We start from the raw sequence: 22,669 nt of genomic DNA on the forward strand, positions 1-22,669 counted from the left end.
GCCTGGCACACATCTCAAAAAGGGAACTTTTCACAGGTTTTCAGTCAGTGGAAGAGAAACTGATGACATTGTGCGAAATGAAGTAATGATGACAATAACCAATAAAATATCATAAACTCATGTTAAATTAATTGCACCACTACTAGAAACCCATTCAGAGTGCATAATCACTATGAACCCTTAACTCAAAAAAGTAGAATGTTACATTCATTCAGTACTATGTACTCCTCAGAATCATAAACTGGAAAAGTTCTTCATTTGTTGCAAGAGCAAGTACAGTTAACACATCTTCCTTCAAAGCTAAGAAGAAGCCACATTTTGTTTCAGCACAGCACTGCAAATTAGAGCCTGTTATATATTGCTATTTTAACGTCAATAGAAAAGAACACCATTGAACTTTTTAAACATGAAGAATAAAACAGCATTTGCTTTTGTAATTGCAGAAGGTCATGCCATTACAGGTGGTCTGAGGCCCAGTTGTGCCAACTTTTGGTCTATTAAGGCTAAATTAAAACTACAACAAATAAGACCTTATTTTGATTAATTAATCTGCTCTAACACCTATTTGTTATGGAACACTATGTACTTATGAGTATTGTTGACATGAAGTGACAAAAGCATAATAGAATTCCTAGTAGGAAATAGCAACTATAAAAAGGGCAAAAGTACAAATGTAATAAGAAACTGTGTACGCAATCTCTACAGCAATTAGAGCAGGCGTCTCCAACCAGTAGCTCATGACCTATTGAAAGCTCTCCAGCTACTTATAAGTAGCCCTCCAGTGTGCAAACCAGCTTTTGCAATGTTGAATTAATACATATATACCAAACTTGAAAGCATGTATTGGAGATAAGACTATATTTAAATATGAAATTTGAGAGACAAACCATGCAGGTTTGTGGAGGCACATTATAGGTATTATTACCTTGATGCCGGGGCATTACATCTCTGGCCGTTATGTATTACCCACCTAGAGGCATTCGACATTGACAAAGCCTTTTTACATTAGTGCTGGAAACCCTGCCCAGTGAACTGAGGTGATCACTGTCGGCAGTCTTTTGCATATGGTGACCCCTAATGTAAGGTTGACTGTTGTGGTCATTATTACAAGACTAATATTATTAGTAGCTCTGGATGATTTTCATTGAACATAAGTAGACCTTATTACAGAAAAGGTAGGAGATCCCTGCTCTAGAGGGGATGGAATCTGACTTCCCGGCTTAACCAGAATTCAGTTGCACCAAGGCAAGATGGTTTTGTAAATAATTTCAAGGTGCCCATCTAGCCACAGTTCCAAATAATAAACCGAAAAAGGGTCTACAAGAAGTTGATAAATTAACAAACATGTTTGGGAATTAGGTGTGATAACTAAAAGTAGGGCTAATCCTAGTGTAATCCAGTAAAAATAACAGTTCCTGTTTTGAGCATTAATCAACGTCAGCATAATAATTAGTAACCTTGTGGCACTGCTGTGAAGAGATGCATTATCATCTTAGTAAGGATACAGTTTGTAAGGCTGCTAAGTTTCAGAAAAGGGAAACAGTTGAGCTAAGTAAAGCTGAGAGCAGTGCAGTAGTCTATCTATTAAACATATTTTTTATATGATCCTCGAGGCAGGTAAATGGATAATGGGTATAATAGCAATCAATAAACAGTTATAATAAGGTACATATACAATATATAACAGGTCCTGACACTAAGTACAAATGAATTGGACACAGTAATAAGTAATAAAAAGTGGTATAGATGCTTATACATATGGCAAGACTAAAGGCATCCATGCAGTTAAGTGAACAAATTCTCAACTAATAAATTATAAGTCGAGGTATGGAAATATTATATAGAGATTATAGGAAAAAACATTACTTGTAGCCACTTGTAAGTAGCTAGTGGCAATCAGTACACAAACCTCTTATGGCTTATAATATACAGTAAAACAACCATGATGACATTTTCTTAAGGACCTGGTAGCTTTCTGTTTTAGCACTGTGTGGCCATCCGCCTTGCTAAAATGGTAAATTAAAAATTGTCCTAGGCGTCTTGACACAGTCATGCATGACAGTACATGCATGCATTTATATGCCTTGTGTCATGTTGATTGCACACATTAATGCAGACATGAGCACGAGTCATGATGCATGCAGGCACATGAGCATCCATTTTGAAATGAGTTTCCTTTAATACAAAACTCTTTCCAAGATTGGCAGATATGCATGTACATACATTTTGATGCAAGCCAGTGGCTGCAAGCATTAGCAAAGCCAACTTGGCATTTCATAGCAGAGACCTATTTGCTTTACCAATGTGAGTTTCGATTTTGAAATGCATGTTATAGGCCATTCTATTCAATGCGTTTAAAGTACCCAGTTGCTTATACCTGAACCGAGTCAGTCATTTTATATTTATAGTTTCAATAAAGCATTTTAAACAAAATTAACTAAGGATTCAAGATGTATTTGCAAGTGCTACATTGGGTAGGAACCCTCCATAACAAAAGTTTAATTATTCGCAATAGAAAAATCCACCATTCACTGACAGTCTTTGTACAAGGTAGATCATCTTTTGGATACAAGATGCGCTGTTCTCTCTAGAAATGTATGAATAGTTTTAAATTTGTGTGTGGACCAGGGGCCTTCAACATTTTCGGTAAGAAGGGCTGTTTGTGTTCACTGTAAATCATCCAGAGCTACTAATATTATAAGTGTAATAATGCAATAATGTATATGAAAAAGTAATATTATCAGTACTAAATCTCCCTAATGCCTCATGAATTATCACTGAAATATCAGCAGTAAAACTATTTTGAAAATTCAGCCATTTCCTCCAAACATCAGCTTGTGATTTCTGAAAATATCAACATTTTCGTCTCAAATACAGTCTTTTCAGTGTACGTGTATTAACTCTACCAATCGAAAGCATCTAATTTAGTAGGCTGAGCTGCACACAGGAGAACCACTTACAGGTTTCTGGAGAGCTACCTATAGCTTACAAGCTACTCATAGGACAAGCCTAGTCTACACAGTTCATTATGATGTCCATATTAGACTTACTGACGAGCCAATGTGTGTGGTTTATGAACGCAAAGTGAGGGAACTCTGGAGAAAACTCTGCTAAGTAATGTGATCTCGTATAGAATGGAAGCAAAAAAGTGCTCTTTTTTTAACTTAGTGTTTTTGTACACCACAAAGAAAATAAAGCAGTAGGAAACATTATCCTTTATGGCCAATTATCAAGAGAAAAATAAGGTTATGTAGTACAAACATACTATCAGTCCTCTTGAGAAATCTACCATGCATGTGCGTTGAACAACTATATATGGTTGCCTTGACTGGGCCCCCATGTCCCAAAATGGGGTGCATATGGAGTGATACTTTACTTGGGTGATACAGGAGCCTGAGGCCTTTAGTAGGGAAAATATTGCACTCGTGGCCCTCAAATTCCAAGTCGGCACCTTAAGCACTAGATCTGCATCTTGGACAAGGTGAAAGTCCGAGTTGCTTGGGGAAGGAAGCGAGAGGTGTGAGTGACTAGACTGGGAAGGAGAGGCTGAGAATGTAAGGTCAAGGGGATAAGAAAGACCAAGTGGAGGGTTGGTGGACATTGCCATAACAGGTGAAAAGGCAGAGGAAGGACAGAATGCAATGCTCCTCCGCAAGACAGATTTTCCTAAATAGAGTCCTGTTTAGAGTTGTTTGTATTATTCTGTATTGCAGGAGTCTCCCCAGAGACCTCCACACGAAGAAAAAACGTAGTCCTTCCTAGATTGGTAAGAGATACAGCTATTGTTTCTTGACTCAAGCATGTATGCAATGGCCCAGTGGCGAATTGAGCTTCAATGTGGCATCTCTCAACACATTCCAGTCAAGTGTGTCATATCTTTCTAGGGTCTCATAGGTTGAGAATCTCTTTTCATGTCCCTGTTGCTTCTGTTGCCAAGACTGCCAGCTCCTGAATAGCAGAGGCTGGAATGAGAGGAGGGCGAAACCTTCCCCTGTAGTGGGTCTAAAAGCTGTCAAGCTTTCCAGAACTAAACATACCTAGTTTTTCTGGGTTAAGGATTCTCACCATGGCCCTTTAATCATGAACACCTGCTCCCTAGCAGGAAGAAGTAGAAAGGACCTTCACTGAGCTGTAGTCTGCCGTCAAAGTTCTCTCCTTCATATTATCAGCTTTCAGGTGCAAGAACATGCTATGGACCACTCTCTACATGGGTGCCCTCAGGTTCCAGCAACAACAAATGCCTTCTGCAATCTCATCTATGGAAAGTTTAGGTGTCTCTAATATCTACTGTGTTGTGAAGACATATAGGTTCTCTACCCTTCCCTCCTCGGAACCTCGGGTTTCTCACACACAGAGTTTTTTCCATCAGCTCAAGTCTACACTTTATCGCACCCTGACACCTGCCTTTCACTGAAGCCAGTATAAGTTTGCTCTTCATCTGCGTGGTTATTCTTTCAGATGTCTCTATTAGCTGTGTCACCCTCTTCTCAAGGTCAGAAACTGATTCTTGGATATTTTCAAACTTTGAATGCAGTGAAGAAGCCTTTTGTCATGCTTCTGAACATGTTTGTTATTTCGGCATTCCAGTGTGCAGAGTCACTTAAGCATGGAAAGGGAACCAGCCTCCCTCTCCACTTTCTGTGGTTGAAGACCAGCCAGGTGGAATGAAATGGACCTTTCTCCTTTTTTGACTTCATTTGGAGGTATTCAACTTCACGTAAGGTTGATAGCTCTGAGAATTCGAATGAGCGGGAGGCCCAGGCAGTGCTACCCTGTCTCCCTTCGAAGGTGGTGGACCACACATCTACTTTTCACTTCTTGGTCTCTCTCTTGGCTAGTCCCCTGGGGGACAAATAGCGTTTCTGTGTCTCTCTATTAAATGTGGTTCTGGGCCCACCTCAGGTGATGTCTGCAGAATCGCATCCCTTCTGCAAGCTGTGATGCTCCCCCTCCTTCCTCTTACAGGAGTTGCTAGTGCTCTGCTGCTCTCCAGCATACAACCTCCACCCTCCACTGTAAGGCTTCTCCTTTTTCCTCTGAACACTCATCTGTCTAGGTCTTTAAGGTACACCGTCCTCCCCTTGAATTTACAAGCAAGGTTTCTTTTATTTGTGGTTTTTAAACCTCTCTTAAAGGCTTCGGAGTCCTTCGAATCAAACTGTTACCTGGTGGACATCTTGGGCACACCCGAGCTGTAGGTATGAGATCCATGTGGACATGCCGTCTGATTATATAAATAGTGTCCAGGTTCCCAAATATATATGTATTTTTTTACACAGAATTATGATTGCATAAAAGTAAAATGAAAATAGCAATGCATGAACTACTGTAATTTCCTTGTGTAGATTTAGAAAAAGGAGACATGCATAACACATGTAGGTACTTAATCCTATATAACCGCATACCCCTCGCCCCCATCCATGCTTGGTGGTAAGGTTATTGTATAAGCCATGAACAGCAGCCCAATAAGAAGCCTCAAAACATGGGAGTGTTTGTATAGTGGGTGTATTCTTCGTGCTATAAATACAGTACGTTTGTTTCATGAACATGGCACAAAATGAATTATTATAACTATAGTCTCGGACCATTAAACAGCTTCTTGAGGCCATCCTTTGTGCTCCACCTTGTTAATAAAGTATAACAGGCATTGGCAAAGCCAGTAGGTCTAGCTTGCACTTTCACATCTAACTAAAACATCAAAACGCCTGATGCCTGATCTCTGTATACCACAAATTCATGGGTTAAAGTATGTCATGTTTATGATTCTGTACTTTGAGAATCAAAATAGTTCCTCTTGCACTGCAGTTTGAGCAAATCCATATGAGACGGCATGATATACCAAACAGCCATTAATATGTTGTGGGAGAAAAAAACTTACCTAGAGCCTGTGCCCAATCTATGTACATTTTAAAGGGCTGGTGAAAAATAGGTCTTTAAAACATATCTGCTGGCAAGTCAGACCTAAGGAGTTTGTTTCAGAAGTCTACCGATGAATGAAAAGTTGTATTCAATGGATAAATAACCCATCAATTTGTGTTTTGCAGGAGAGCTTCCTTTGTGGATTCCAATCTTGGCGTTCCTTGTGGCTGTGGTAGTGGTTCTTATCCTTGCCATTTGTGGATTCTACTTATTTTTAAACCTCCAAAGAATCACCAAATATATTTTTTTCCCTGCATGTTCATTTCCAAAACATCTGAAAGAGGTTTGTATTTTAATTAATAATTTAGTTCACATTATTTGTGCAGTACTTCTCGATTAGCCTTTTTGTCTCTTGTTCTTTAATGTTCATAGAGGAAATGGTCTCGTTTACAAAATAAATTGTTGCTACAAAATACATAAAAGCTGTAATATGCAAAGAGTAAACCAAGTATTTTTATTTGGAAGCAAATAGAAGTGCAGCTTACCCAGGTAGGAGCTTAAACTTGAGTGTGCACTCTATCTGGCACGCACATACACTTTGAATCTGCTCTACCTGGCGCACGCACATACACTTTAAATCTGCTCTACCTGGCGCACACACATACATTTGGAATCTGCTCTACCTGGTGCACACACATACATTTGGAATCTGCCCTACCTGGCACGTATACATTTGGAATCTGCTCTACCTGGCACACACTCATACATTCGGAATCTGCTCTACCTGGCGCACACACATACATTTGGAATCTGCTCTACCTGGCACACACTCATACATTTGGAATCTGCTCTACCTGGCGCACACACATACATTTGAAATCTGCTCTACCTAGTGTACACATACTTTTGGAATCTGCTCTACCTGGCGTACACATACTGTTGGATTCTGCTCTACCTGGCACACACATACATTTGGATTATGCTCTACCTGGCACTACCACATACTTTTGGAATCTGCTCTACCTGGCACACACACACATTTGGAATCTGTTCTACCTGGCACACATATACATTTGGAATCTGCTCTACCTGGCATACACATACATTTGGAATCTGCTCTACCTGGCACACACATACTTTCGGAATCTGCTCTACCTGGCACACACATACATCTGGAATCTGTTTGAAGAAGGTCTACTCATGTCAAAGAATTCGCCAGGCATAATCAGAGTGAGTTTGCTGCACACAACACTACATTTTGTGTATTCATAAACGTTTAGAAACGACTAAGCCAAAGCCGAACGTAAACTGAATAGGCTTGGTGTTCTTTGGGCAGAAAATGAGATGAAGCACTGAAAAGTAGAATGCCATTGGGCATGACCCCCAAGGTTTAGGAAAAGTGCATCAATAGATAAGTGCATACATTGCACAGTGTGTGAAATGCTTGTGTAGTACTTTGAAACTCCCCAAAAAAATAGGTGAGGATACAGAATTCTATCAAATAGAGGTTGAGTTTTCATTTATAAATATTTGTTTATTTATGCTTAGTTGCTAGAAAACACTGCATAAAGATATGCAAGTAAAACATTTCGCTTAGATTCTTTCTGTGTTTTTTTTTTTTTTTTTTTTTTTTAGTAACACAAGTCAGGCATTTAATCGTCCGTGCATTTAGACTTGTGTTCCCCCCGTCGAAGCATGCAATTATTACTTGCTAGTATGTTTGTCCTCCTAATGTGTTAAAACTGCGGCACAAAAAGTGTTGACGCTCGTTCAGGAATGCTGAACCGACACAAATATGGGTTCGGGGCCCTGGTTACAGCCTCTGCAGACATTATTATTTCCAGTTGCAAGCCATTATGAGCACAAGTCGGGTGTTGGAAAGTCTCCCAAACACAGACGCATTGGTTTCGTTTTCATATTGGAGGAGTAGCTAGATCCTTGGCATGCCTGTTGCACCAGAGCTTCATAGGACTAAATGATGATCCATGAATGTGCTCGCTTCGAGAACGCATTTTTGTCTTCCAGTAGGGATAGATCACGCACGCTTTTATTAGTGTGTTTCTTGAAGACATGAAAAGACTTTGGGAGCTCCCACAGCCCAGTGGTTTGTAAGTTTTCTAAGGAAGATGGCAGGTGGTGCCTGTAAGGGCAACGTCCTATGTTGTTTGATAGTTCTATCCATAGACTTTGTTTGAGATTGCTCTCATTGGCGTTCTAAATTTGTGACAGAATTTAACAAAGGCACCTTGCCTTGCGTACTTTTGTATTGTGAGCCCAAACTCCAACCTTATTTGGGTAGAGGAAGTGTTATAGGGAAGTCCAAAGAGTTGCCTATATGTGTTGAGATGTAACGCTTCCAACCACTTAGAGTCAGAACCATAGAGTGCTTCACAGCTGTAAGCAGTGGTTGGCAAGAATTTAGTTCTGATGACCTTTAGTATTGGAAGGAGCAATTTGCCTCCTATCCTTTTATGTAAAGATAGCAAGGCAGGAAGCAGAGGCTTAACTTTTGATTTAATTTGCTTCTTATGCCGGAGGAGTTACTCTGTGTGAGTGTCCCTCCTCTCATTGGTGCTTCCCGAGTGTGGGAACGAGAGGCAGGACCACATGCTGCAGCAGCTGGCTTGCGGTCCGTGTACTCTGTGCATCCAGTGTACTCCGCGTGGCTGCAGGGCCAGAGCTGTGCCCGCAGCCACGATCTGCACAAGGACTGCCCTCCCACGCCCCCATGGGGACATCCTGCAGGCATCAGAGCGGGGCGAGGTGGTAAGGACTGTGGTGAGGACCGGGGACAGGGGCGGAGACGCCAAGGAGCTGAGGAACCGGTTGTCTAGTAAGAAAAGTAAAACCACAGGAGAGGGCACAGGAGATGCAATGGCCGGCAGAAGTTAGCTGTAGAGGGGTGAGCAGTAGGTTAGTAAAGCAGCACCGAGGTTGACCTCAGAGCACGCGGAGGTGGCCAATACAAGGATCAGTTGTGGCTTGCAGTGCCGGACCAGCTCCCACCCCCTACATAGTGTACCAGCCCCCAACCCAGCGGCATCAAACAGTATCATACAGATACTATGGGCAAGTGAACAAGCGCCACTCAACAGCCTTTTCGTCTATCGCCCCTGCTATGCCTCATATCCTGCTTTAAAAAAAAAAGAGACCAACTACAAAAAAGTCAACCAAAGACGTCACAATCCACTGGATTTTTCATAATAGGCACATAACTATAGGTCTACAACTGGCACTCTACCTCACTCAGCCCAACCAAACTAGCACTTAACTTGCATCCAACCTCACCACCTTCGTAATCCATGACACCCTTTTGTGCCCATCCCTACCACAACTGCTCATCACATACCACGCTATACCGCCCCCGCCCCCACGGGACAGCGAGTAGCAAATAGATAGATAGTGGTGCTGCATGTCAGAAGTACTCAAGAGAAGGACTATTGGGACCGGCTAGGGGAATAACTGTCCCATTGGCTTTTAGGACAAAATCCAGAAAATTAGAAACCTTTCAGTAACAATACAGCCAACATAATAAAGGAACTGCGAAGCATGATGAACCGAGTCATTTCAAACCGACTAGGCCACCTGGTCCCAATCAAGGCCTCTAATGTTGCAACATCATTGAAGCCTGACACTGTGTCAGCCTGACAGTAAGCGATGGAAAGCTCGCAGATAGGTACAACCAAAGGAGCTAGAAATCAGCCATTCAGCACCGGCAGTGACCACAGGAGCGCAAATGTTTTTCAAGACAGTCAGAAGCTCTCCCACTGAGTGTTCCATCAAAGGCGGGCAATCACAATGTCCAAAAGGGAAGCAAGGTTCGCGAGAATCTCGCCCATGAAGCTAGCTGTGAAACCAGCAACGAGCAAGCCCAAAAGTAACCCTAATACCTTAAAAAAAAAATATGCTACCAAGCTGAGTGTTTACTATAGTAAGCAATTCCTTTCTAAGAGCTGCAAACTTACAAGAAGAAACGCCTGTGAAAAGCTCATTGTTCCAAATACCATTCAAGCATGATGAGCAGTCTGATGCTTTGGCCTAGGTGTTAGTCCAGCAGGTGCGTAACACAGACTTGACACCCATAGCCCAGAGCACCAACTTGGCATCAAAGCCCAGGGAATTGGCTCCAGCTAACAAGTTAATTAAGCTCTGCTCCAATTCTATTCCCGCATCAGCCCTCAATTATATGGCTCAACCATCAGATGCTCACCACCAAGAAAGCTTGCCAAACACCGCTAAGTCACCTTTTTCCATATATCAACTTGACAGTTCTTTCCTAAAAATATCTTGTAATAAAAATGATTTTGGAGTAATAGTGTAAGTCCACCAGGCACAGAGTGATGAAGCAGAAGGGGTACTGACCCCCTGCACTCCTCCACTCCAGACGGACCTGCTCGCCAAGTAGGATCGGGTGGGGCGATCCACTCATGAAGTTACTCAGTTTGAACTAACGGAGCAATATGACCATAATCAAGAAGAATTAGGCTACAGCATTGACAGGTTTACAGAACGATCTCTCAGTAACAAGAAATCTCCAGAGTAAACCAGTCGCCTGCATCAAGATGCATTACTGCATCAATAAACTCGACCCTGGCCGTCACAATAAATGCAATTATGTGGCAATCTCATAAATTGGAATTACAAATGGAAACCATGCAGACCATTGCCACAGCAATAGCGGAGATGGTGGTAGAAACAAGGATGGACACTCAGTGATTCCGTCTAATGTCTTCCAGCTGGTGACAAACTTAGCTCACTGCCAGAGGTGTTCTCCTTATTTGTCATCGACTTAAAGAGCATTGAAGCCCTTTCAGTCAATCCTACTCAGTCAGCTGGCTAATCAACAAGGTAACCGTGCCAACGAACATCTTGGACACTATCTCAAAATGAGAGGAATACTTAAGGAGGACACCCTCTCCAAGTTTAGTGGCAGTAGGAACCGAAGCTCAAAATATGTCCATCAGTCAACCGAATCACCCAGCCATGAGCCTCTCCACCAATGATGGCTGCAAAGGCAAACCGTTATCACGAAGTGCCAAGAAGCATCTGAAGAAGCACGCAAAACACCTCAAGAAACAGAACTCGCAGCCAAACTTCACAGGCACTCGGCCATCTCAAAGTAGTCTGCAAAGTGATGAAGGAGCCCCCAGAGCCCAAGACCCAACCCACTGCGCACATCGTCCAAAAGTTGTTCCCAGTCTTCCAAAACAAACCCTTAGGGAATAATGAAAATAAACTAAACGCAGCAAATTAAGCCCAATTGCCATGCCCCTAAGAGGCCCTAGGAAAGGGAGGGGCGACCCCCAACTGAGTCTGCAGAATCATATTAGACACATCAGACCCGTAGCCTGCAAACTTGGCAGGAAGGAACACAAACTACTCCACAGAATAAAGCTACTGTCCAAAACCCAGGTCCAACAAAGCCTCTCTAGGTCATTTCATGGAATGCTGCAGGGCTAAAGAGCGCTATTACCAACATAGAAGCACCAACATGCCTTCAAATTGGCGATCTGCTATATCTGCAAGAGACCTGGCCACAGCATCATTATTAAACCCAGGCTTCACGGAGATCCAACAGCCTGCCAAGAAGTGCAGTTCTGGCACTTTTCTCCTGCAATTGAGCCCTCACACAGCACTGGGGCTCAAAGGCGAGTGGCCCTTGTAACGGGCAGTTTAGCTGAAAGGATGAAAAGGTCGGTTGACACATCGGTGACAGGATAGGATGCTATAAGAGTGGGGCTCGTAGATTAATGACAACATGGTGAGGGCGTGAAAGGCCCCTCAAGAACTGTTAGCAGACTGGTGCCACGAATGTCTTGAAAAGTGTGGGGCACGTGGATTACTGGGAGGAACATTAGCTGAGCCAAGAATGACTGACCACATATTATGAATTAAAACTGCTAGATTTGCACTCTATTATTGCATTTTTTTTTTTTTTTTTTTTAGAAAGGCTAAACGTTCGATTACATTTTCGATATGCCAATGAATTTTAACTTCGGTTTTATGCTTAGCTTACTCTGATGATATATATACATGTAGTGATGCTTTTTTTTGACGCGGTGATGCCTTTTCAGTTTTAATTAAGTGAACATACACATTTACTTACCTTATGCCACTGGTAGGTTCCTTTTATATCAAACGTGATTCCAAAATACTTGCACTTGCTTTCTTTAGTTAGTTTGCGATTGTTTAAATACCAGGATCAGAATGTGTCTAATTTTTTTTACTGAAAGTTAACACTTTTGTTTTATTTAGATTGACTTCCAACTTATTGCCCAGGTTAAAGGAGCTTAGTTTATGTAGCTGCCTCTGTAGGCCCACCTTGGCTTGCCTGAGGAGAACAATATCAACTGTATGTAACATGCTTTCCAGTTGATGTCTTCTGAGTGTGGGCACTTGGGCGTTTTACTGGTCCGGATGTTGAGTGAGGTCCGCCAAGGAGAAATTAATTAGCGACGGGGCAAGCACACATCCCTGCTTCAGGCCAGTTGTTATGGCATCTTACAATCCCCTTTTTAGGTCGAGCGTTAGCGTTCGGCCTGCTGTATACTAAAGTATACAATAGAGTGAGTTCCAGCATTTTGATTTGTTAGTTGCAGTGCCCTTCAAAAATCCTTGCTTGCTAGTGGTCAGTTCTGCCTCTTTGTCCTGCCTTTTTTCACTTTGGGAGCAGCACAAAGTACTGTGTAATTGCGCTATGTCCTGTTTATCTCTTCTGTAAGGGACTTTTTTTGGGGCATTTGCCTGTTTCACCTCAACAGTGTGGGCGCTTGTTCAGTCCCTCATTCCCACCAGCTCCCTCTGTAAACATAAACCAACAGCAGAGGGCGGCTTTTCCAGGGCCAGCTCGCCCTCGCTCTTTATTTTCAGTCTGTGTGGCAAGAAAAGTCTACTCAGTAATTTACAAAGCTAGGAGCTCTAACTCGAGCAAACACCAGAGCATTGCATTCCCCCACCCCCTTCCCAGCTTTGTAAACTCCTAACCGGACTTTTCTTGCCACACAAGAAAAGTCCAGTTAGGAGTTTACAACGGTAATAGCTCTAACTCGAGCAAATACATGACCTGTTGTATTGAAAATGCTCGTTAAATGCTCTGGGTTACGTCCGATTCTTCATCTTCACAGGCTGCAGAAGCCCCTCCCCAACCTAGCACGACTATCAGACGGCCCCTCTCACACACTCAATTACAATGGACACCCCTGACCTGACACAGCATGTGCTGCGTCTCCTTGGACCCCTCCTTGGGGCGTGACACCGAGGAGTTACCAGGGGAGGCGCTGCTTCTGAACAGCAGCGTTCATTCTTCCCTCCCAAGGACGATTAGTTGCTGCTATGCAAGAGTTCTCTCTCCGTTATCCCACTGAGTGGCGACACCTCCATTCACTCGGGCCCGGAGAAATATCTCTTCTACACTACCTTAACAAATCCAGAAATAAACGGGAAGGCAAGCCAATGACTTACCTCTTCTTGCACTTTTTTCACTTAATGGAGAGGCTCTGTCACTCTGTTAGTGCCATCTGCAAAATATTCGCCATGCCTTACAGGCAGAGGGTGGCCAGTCTTTTCTTTACTTTTGTCATACCAGGGTGCCACAGAAAGTATTTAGGAGTTGTTGGAAAATCAGATCTTTCTTCATGGAATCCTTTCTCAAACAACATGCAAAATAATGCCCCTTCTTACAATACAAGTGAAACTGAAAGAGACAGAGGTCTGTAGTTTAATGCTTAGGACCCAACAGTGAGTAATGTGCTCTCTGCTGGGTTGTTTTCCTATGTTGAACAGGTTTTATTCTGCACACGCCCTGCTCACCCATTCTTTCTGTGGTCGATAAATGGATCGTTGAGTTAATGACACCTGCCGGAAAATGCTTTGGAATGCTTTTACAACAACTCAAATTGTACGCACCTTTCCTCTTTTTATTCCCTGTTTCTGGAATGCTCTGCTTTTGGACTCTGTTACACTAGTGTCTGCAACTCACTTCATTCTTCCACACCGAATACATCATCGTCCTTTTATCACATTTCCGACACGCTGTACTGATTTTTTTTTTCTCCATTTGGTTGCCAATAGTGGGCTCAAGCACTATTTCCTGGGGGCTAAGGCTTATTCATGGCACACGTCTTAAAGAAAATAAGTGGGGGGACTGACCAAGTTAGACACTATGCAAGTGACATCACAGCACATGACACCACGGCATGTGAAATTGCACCTGGAATCACAGGTAGTGCCATCACAACCCATGACTTGATAGGAAATGACATCACAAGAAGTGAGATCTGGTCTTAAGACCTCACGCATATGCTTACCGCAAGAAGGCAAAGCCTTAGCTAGGGATCCCTTTGCCTGTCGTGGAGCAAATGTTTTCTTCAGCTTGGGCCGAGTGTAAAGTGCAGAATAATTGTAAGTTTTCCTTTAGAAAGTGTGTATTTTACTGTTATTGCTGTTTTATTTTTATTTATTTTTTTAAGACAGGAATAAAAGAGTGCAGGAAATAAAAAGTGTAAAATGAAATTAGCGAGGAAGCTGTGTAATTGTGCTGAGACGTGCAGCACCTAGTGTCTGCGAGAAGCAAAATGCCTACAGCACCTGGTATTCCCAGGCGGTCTCCCATACAAGAACTAACCAGGCCCGACCCTGCTTAGTTTCAGAGATCGGGCGCATTCAGGGTGGTATGACCGTAGGCAGAAAAAGCTGCAGTTTCAGCTCTCTTCTGCTCACCAAGCCCACCACCCAGAGCCTGCTGCTCTTAATCGCACCTCCACAGGCTCCCCTTGGGAAGTCCGACATGCGCTCACTGCCGAAGGCCCAATGCCCCAACCCACATGGAACACCATTTTTAGGGTCTGGCCTGCCTCGCTTGCGCATGCGTTTCGCTTGCGAGACGCATTAATAGTTAGTAAAGGGCTCGGAGCCCCACCGATGTCAGATCAGTGTCTTTCATTGGTTCGTGGGCTTTCCTTTCAAAATCTGCTTGCTTTCATTAGTGGAAGGCATGCATACATCATGCCTTTTCCGGTGGTTAGCCCTCCTCGAGCGCAGCGACCAAGTACTGAAAACATGCAAGGCTCGCTGTTTTCCGTCCAGCTTGTGGACTACTTTTTATCTTTTTTCGCAGCACAATCTCGCTTGGCAGAAGTCGAGCGCTTTGCATGACATCAACCCTTTTACATAGTTAATTGCACTTTTGCCTGTTACGTAGATAATTGCACTTTTTCCGATAGGTTTAATGTGGCAAGAAAAGTCCGGTTGGGAGTTTACAACAGCTAATAGCTCTAACTCAGAGAAATGTGAGACATGTTGCATTGCAAATGCTTGTTTTATCTGGATACCTGTGTTCGTGTAAAGAAGTTTTACTGCCTTTCGTAATTTCTCAGATATCCCCCTGCTGGTGAGTTTGGACCAGAGCTTTACCTGTCAGTGTGGTAAAAAGTCCAGAAAGCAGGATTGTCGGGGGATTTTAAGGTTCTGAGGCTATTTTATGGTTGAGCTAAAATAGTTTCTTTGGTCACTGTGCCCATTCCTGTTAGAAAGCCAGCAAGTGTATGGAATTATCTGCTGCTCGTTTGCCTAGCAACTCCAATCATGTGATAAAAGGCACACGCAGTGTTTTGCCTCTTTGTATAGTAAGGCAATTGCACAATAATTGGCTGGATCATTTTTATTATCGGTTTTATATATCAGATGAAAAAGTGCGCCTTTCCAGGAGTCAGGAACTTGGTTGTGGGAAAACCAGTAATTATATAGAGGGAAGGAAGCTTGACCAACTCGCTGAATAGGATTTAAACAAGGTATTTGGCAAGCTGTTTGGATCAGGGACCCTGTCTGTTTTACTTTTAAGTATCAACTTCACTGTGCTTATCAGATAGCAGACTTGCATGTCCCTATTATCCGGGTACCCACCCTAGCGTGAGTAAGTCCTTATGCTACTTTGATGTTGCCAGTTCTTTCATAGGGGTAGCATCATGAGCTTCAAGGTACTCTGCTCAGGTTTGCTCTGTAATGTTGGCATGTATAGCTGTGTGAGGACCTCTTTCCAAATTGTTTGATTCCCCAGAATTGTCTTGGGTTGTTATTCTTGCAATCATGCAAGATTTTTACCAGGGCCAGACTGGCTGTAGCGGGCATCAGGCGTTTTGCGGTGGTCTGGAAGGGTGGGGGCCAGTTTTGTGACCGGGAGCTGGTTTTGCAGCAGTGCTACTAACTTGTCCCCTAAAACAGTAGCAAGCTTGTGCTTGCTTACCCCATCTGAGGTCCTAAAACTGTGTGTGGTACCTTTGTGTGCACAGTTTTAAGACCTCACTTTGTGTGCAGAGGTATTCTCCTGGTACCAGTAGTGAGTTTGGGAGCACCGATTTTACTAATTCTGTTCTCTGTTGGTGGCCACTGGTCTGGAATCTACCATACAAGGTCTTGTTCTAAGATCATTTCATCCACATCTCGGTTGTTGAACATGTTTTCATTGAAATCACCTAGCAATATGAATTCAGCAGTACTTTATTCCTGCTTTCAGCCCAAAAGCATTGATTGCAGATCTAACTCAACTCTCCATATTTCAAATGCTGCTGGGTTGATGTTCATGTTCACAATAATTAAAGGGTAGGATGCACCCTTGAACCAACCCTTGAATTTTACAACTAAGATCCTAAGTTGGGTTGATTCCATCCAGGTTGTCTTAACCTTTAATTCAATTGAGATATATGTTGACAGGCATCCCTTTGGGCGTCCCTTTGTAGAATTTTTAACTGCATGATTATTAAATTTAATGAAACCGATCAGGGGGCACACTTTCCAGGACCCATTGCAATAGGATGATGTGATGCATCCCTAGAAAGCAGTAATTGCAGTGGATTCTCATACATTTATGAAACCACCCACATTCTATGAACAGATCCGCAGGGCAATGGGATGTTATGTGGCCACAGTGGGTGTGCATCATGAATGTTCTAGACATCCATTGGTTTTTATAACACTTATGTTTTATTGGCATTTTGGTAGATACTATAAGTCAGAATACACATACAATTGTGTATTAGCAACACAGGTAGCAATAAGGCATTATATACAATGTTCCAAGCAAGTTGTGTTGAACTTCCAGGTTCATTAAAGATTCTCAGAGTGGAGTTGTGAACCAGCGCACCCTTGTGGTGTGGGTCAGGGTGCAACTGCAGTACTAGGGGAGAATGCTAATAGATAGAAAAGAGGTAACCAGTAAACTAAGCTGTGTTCATGCAGACCTTTCTGTCAATGGTGAATGTCTTGGTAACTTCAGGAGTGGGGGGGGAGGTGGGGCACAGTATCAGGATAGGCTCCATGCCTAATGGGGGTGGGGGTGAAACCCTCCGGCCCTTTAGCCAGCCAGTCGTCCTTTGGTTTTGTTTACTCTGTCCCAAGGCAGCCAACTCTAGTCAGTATTGGGTTTCCCCCATTCGTTAATTGTCTCAGCTGTTGTACTGGTGTTGTTTGCCTTTGCAGTGTGTGTGACCAGTTTTTACCAATTGGGTTCCTCAGGATCAAATAAGGTGGTAGGCGATTCTTGGTATGTGATGGTATAACAGTCATCTTTGCTGTAGGCCTTCTTAACAGAATATGTGAATAGGCTTTCTCGCATGATCTCCGATTAGGATACTCCACTTCTCGAAGTGTGATTTATTAGTCAGTACTGCTTTGGCTATTTTTTGTGAGTGCCAGCAGACCACCTTTTTTCAGGCGTATGTACTTTTCTGGGTCCAATGTTTGCAATTAATTTACATATTCTGTGTTGGTATCCCTGATATACTATAACATTGGGATGCTTTAAACTTTCCCTAAAATGTTGCCTCAATTTAGTATGGCATGGCTGCCCCTCAAGGCAAATGCTGGTGTAAGGAAAATTGGGTGTTGACTTTGTTTTGTCTTCATGTATCTATCTGCTGGGCAGGTTTGCATCTTGGTTTGCTGACTAGCATGCATTCTTTCTGAAGTTTTGATTGTGAATTATGTCCTGGCGAGGCCTGGTTTGAGCATTGGTTAGTAATGTCTCATGAGGTCTTAAGTTGTAGTTGCCAGACCGGTCAGTCTTTTCTCGTCATGAGATACCAGTCGAAGGGTTTCTTCAGCAATCCTTTTGATGGACAAGTTCCATGCCTATTGGATCCCAGTTGTTAGGCCCTTTTCCAAGAAGCCTTTGTCAGATACTGATATGTCACTTGTGTTGATGATGGTCTTATTTTCATAAGGTATTTCTTCCGCTCCCTGAGCAGGGTTAGGCTCTTCCTGGTTTTGATGGTTAGCTGTGTAGGAGGTCCTTAAACTATTTGGCTTGAGGATGCTCTGGATGTTAATATCCTTGCTCACTGATGTGACTGGTGCTGGGACGTTATTTCTGGTTGATTTGGATGAGCGCTGATGATGAAGCATGCCACAAATTAGCGGGTGAAGTGTCTACTACAAAACCTTTGGATTTTCCAATAGGATCTCAAAGTGATTTTCCTGTATTTTCTTTTAGAAAAACGTGGTCGCCTTTTTTGCGTATAGATATCATTTTGGGAGAACACAACTAGATTGCTCTTCTCTCGCTCCCCCTGTGTGAAGTGATGTCACTCTTTCTCTCTGCCTGTTTTTTCCATGCTTTGTTTTTCTGCCAAAAGTTTGTTATTTTTGTTAGCTTCCTGTGCTGCCGCGTGTTTGTGCCCTTGATTGTGAAAAGTTTGGACGAGTGTTTTGTGTTGATGTTCTATCTTGGGTCAGTGTTGTCTTGTTTCTTCCTTTTCGTAATCTCTTGCATTGGGGTTTCGATAGTTTGTAATTACTTGAGTCTCACAGTGACAGTGAAGCTCGGTCCCTGATTGTTATTCTTATGCCTGGTGGGGATCTGCTGTGCAGTTGTTAATAATCCCAAAGTTGCTTTCTCATGAAGTGAGGCTAGGAACTTGATTTTCAGGGGAACACCACCGGAACTGGGTGGATTTTGGGGCAGTGTATGCATTGTTATTGCTAAAAGATCTGTTTGAAAGTTCCTTGACTGGTATGGGTGAAACCCGTGTTCTCTGGGGGATATGGCTTTTATTTCACTTTTTCTGTGTACCACCGTTGTCATAATGGTTACTGTATTTTGAGTGTTTTCATGAGTGGGATGCTGTTCGCATGGCTTCCTCGGTTGGGATGCTCATAGGTGTCCGCTCAGTGGGAGGAAGCACAAAAAATAGCAAAAATGGGGTACGTCCTAGTAAAATGCCAAAATTGTGTTGAAAAATGTGGTTTTCTGATTCAAGTTCGCCTGTTCTTGAAAGCTGGAAAGATGGTAATTTTAGCACTGTGAACCATTTGTTGACGCCATTTTCAGTGACAAACCAAAAGCTTTCTTCTGCAGCCCTTTATTCCCATTTTTTTTTAAACGAAATTTTAGCTGTGTTTTGGCTAATTTCTTGGTCTCCTCCAGGGGAACTGACAAACTCTGGGTACCTCTAGAATCCCTAGGATGTGGGGAACAAAAGGACAAAAATTTGGCGTGGGTAGCGTATGTGGGAAAAACGTTATGAGGGCCTAAGCGCAAACTGCCCCAAACAGCCATAATAATGCTTGGTACGGGGAGAGGGGGGGGAGACCGGGCAGCGAAGGGGTTAAATTGTACTGATTGTTTGGTTTTAATTTGGACCAATTTGACTGCCCCTCTGTCTGCTCCTCTACCTTTTGTGTAGTTTTAATGATTGTGGGATCCTTCACTTTGGGCGGAGGGGTGACTTGTGTTGCCTGAATAAAATGTTTTGTGCTGTCTTTTGCGACACTGTTACATTGCGATGGCAGAATGCCATTAGATGTTTCATTGTTTGGGGAATCCAACATTGGCGTTTTTGTCCTTGGTGACTGAGTTAATAAGTTCTCTGTCTCTTGTATTTGGAGATGGCTTTTATTCCGAGCTTGCTCTTCATGTGTAAGATGGCCGGATTTTGCAAGTCCCCTTCAGTTATGGCGCTGTTTGCTGTTGCGGAATAGAGGGCTTTTGAGAAGGTTTTTGTCCGATACTTATTAATTTTGGGTTGGGTTGCTCCTGATGTTCACTTTCTACTACCTCTTTTGGTATCGCACTGTAGGCTCACCTTATTAAGTTTCTTGCGTGTCATCATAAACTTCTGGTACCCAAGTGCGCCTGCCCACTTTTATGAAACCGGTTCCTTTGCGCTCCGCAGGGAATTAGAATTGTTCCAGAAAGATTGGGCACAACTGTGGAACTTTGTTGTAGATTCACAGGTTAGCCCTGTTTAATCCTGTTGGGACCTGTTGTTTCCTGGTGTAGGTAGGTGGATGTAAGTTGTCAGAGGTGTCTCCATCTGATGTCTTGGCTTATGGGAGCTCCGGGAACAGGAAAGTAAGTGAAAATATTGAGGTGGAGCTGCTTTTCTTAGTCCCACCCCCCCTTCGATTGCTGCTCCTCTGATTTTATAAGGTTGTTCGACCAGGTGGGTTGAGATGGGGCGTTGGCCCTTCCTGGGTTGAGAAGGGACAAGAGGAGACTAACCTGGACTCTAACACCAGGCCTTGTTGTCTGATGTGGATGCCCACACACATCATAAGGGGTGATTGCAGCACAACCAGGGAACTGTCATGTGGGCAGCGAGCGTGCACCAAGTGTGACAGCCTGGGGGAGATTGAGGAGAACCCAGCGGCGGGGTAAGCTGGTGGATCATAAGCTGCACCAACTACAAAGCCAGCTGGTTCTGTGCCACACCAGGCTCAATTGTCTTGCCCCTCAGTACCTAATGCACGGAGCTCTCCTCTGGAGCTGGCTCATCTCACAACTTCGCTCCTCTGCCCTTTCTCTTTAGGTGGTGCCGCAGCTTGCTCTTCTGTCTGCTACCTGGTATGCCGGGTGCTGCATGGAGGGTTAAGCAATCTCCTCCCATGCCAGCCTCCTCTAGCTGTGACCAGTCCTGTGGCCCATCTCAGCCTCCTATGAGTTCCCTGAGGATCCTCTGATCGCCCTTGGGCCACCACTCATCCCTCTTACCTCATCCACCACTCAGTGCGGCAGAGAGTGGCTGCCAAGTGGAGGGAGGAATGGCCCGCCAAATGAGGGGAACTGAAGGGAGTGAGAGGATCCGTAGCGGACGGTCGCATCTGCTGGCTGGGTGCTCTGCGGTGTCTGTTTGGGATTGTGTAAAAAAACTTCAAAATTGTTTATAAAATAATAAATATGAATTAATTCAAAGAAAGGAGATCAAGGGCAGCCTGGAGCCTATGTGCACCAACACCTGTGTATAGTCACAGGTTGAACTTAATTATGCCTGAGTGTTGTTGTCAGTTGTTACTACACATGCAGTTCATTTGAGATTTGTAGGCCGAACCTATCAGACAGCACAGTTCTCTGATCGCAAAAGACCTGTTCTGGGCTTCTCAAGCGCTTACCTGATCTTAATGCCCACCCATTGCTTGCCATTGGCTGGCTTTATAGTCACTTTCATTTGCTTGCATACTAATCAGAGTATTTGCTGGTTTCCTGCTGGTCTGTCTTGTGTTTGTTCCTCCCATGGAGCACAGCCTGTTTGACATCTCTGTGATTTGCTGTTTTCTTTCTTACTTTGCACACTTTCAGGAACTATTTTTCTTTTTTAAGCACTCCGTGAAAGTACACGTTTTCAGTTGTATGCCTTGTGTTCCTCCCCCATGCACCGGATGTAGCTTTTTTTTTTCTTCTCCTTTGTGCTTGTTTTCCCGCCTGCGCTTGTGTGCTTCTTTGCCCCAGTTCCCCCACCCTGCATCCTTTTCTGCCCCCAACACCTCCCTCCGTTTTGCTTGGCCCGTCGAGCCACTACCCTGTTCGGTGATGTTTTTGTATAATTCACAGGCTGCTTTTAGTTACTGTACTTCACATTCTGTATTCTTGCATTCTTTTTTAACAACAAATGCATCTACCCTGTGATGCCTCTTTCATTCACGGTTTCCAGGCACTTTGTCTTTGTTGATCTTCGGATTCGTCCTAATTGTGCACAGCCGCCTTGCCCCATGCCCTATGTTTGGTCCTTCACTTACTTTACGTTCCACAGCATAAGTATGCGTAGTGTAGATGCCCGCTCTGCCGCAGACACACAGTTTGCTCCTCTGCTAATATCGCATGACATTACCTTTATCAGCGTGCCCTCTACAAATTTGCAAGATTCCTCATCAATACACAGTTACAGCCTTTGTACAGTGCTTTAGAGATCATTCACAAATGTACACACTTGCTGCTCTTTATGCCCGTTCGTGTCCAATTATTTTAAAGATTTCCTATTACAAATACTTGTTGTTCTTACCCCCCGCAGTGTTTCATGTTGCTTTTTCCTCTCTCGTCTGCTTGTTTTCCCCAATTTGCCCCATCTCCGCAATCTCCGTTGTTTTCTTAATAGAATGTACAAATTCTTGGCTTGCTGGGTGTACAGTGTCCCGGATTACATTCTTCACGCATGCCTTTTTTTTTTTTTTTGGCAGTTTTTCCAGTTTTTTTAAAATAGTGCAAACTCGGCCTGAAGGCATTGGAGGACGTTACATGAGCATCAGTTACTTTACACAAGAACACGTTCATTTATTGGTAGGCACGAGGAGATTAAGTGATTTGCCCAGAATCACAGGATCTTGAGCCGCGCCGTCACTCAAACCTGGTCCCCCAGCTCCAAAGTCGGCATCTCTGGACGGTACGCTGCATCCAGACCTTGAGCACCCTGCGGGCCGCCTCGCAGACGAAGCTGGAGATGCTTGATTGCTCCACTGTGAGCTAGGAGGCAAATCGCAGGCTTGGTGACACGCTGGATGTTTCCAGAAGCTCATGCCTGCTCCTCTTTTTGCCTCCTTTGCTGAG

General features: G+C 43.5%; 1 protein-coding gene and 1 pseudogene across 3 annotated transcripts in view; one reads left to right on the forward strand and one right to left on the reverse strand.

The window, feature by feature from the left end:
• The window catches only part of IL10RB (interleukin 10 receptor subunit beta), a 177,767-nt gene that overhangs the window by 148,643 nt on the left and 6,455 nt on the right, over nt 1-22,669 (forward strand). For 2 of the 3 annotated variants that reach the window (XR_011194613.1, XM_069202455.1), the window contains one exon: nt 6,045-6,202. Coding sequence is in view for 1 of the 3 variants with exons in the window: in XM_069202455.1 (XP_069058556.1) it covers nt 6,045-6,202 (158 nt within the window). In the remaining 2 variants the exon portion in view is untranslated. Of the gene's footprint in view, nt 1-3,713; nt 3,767-6,044; nt 6,203-22,669 lie in introns of all 3 variants that reach the window. The other variant, XR_011194612.1, reaches the window with a different exon arrangement.
• Nucleotides 14,434-14,542, reverse strand: LOC138251604 (5S ribosomal RNA; annotated as a pseudogene).

The sequence above is a fragment of the Pleurodeles waltl genome, chromosome 8 (genome assembly GCF_031143425.1).
Source record: "Pleurodeles waltl isolate 20211129_DDA chromosome 8, aPleWal1.hap1.20221129, whole genome shotgun sequence".
Lineage (NCBI taxonomy): Eukaryota > Metazoa > Chordata > Amphibia > Caudata > Salamandridae > Pleurodeles > Pleurodeles waltl.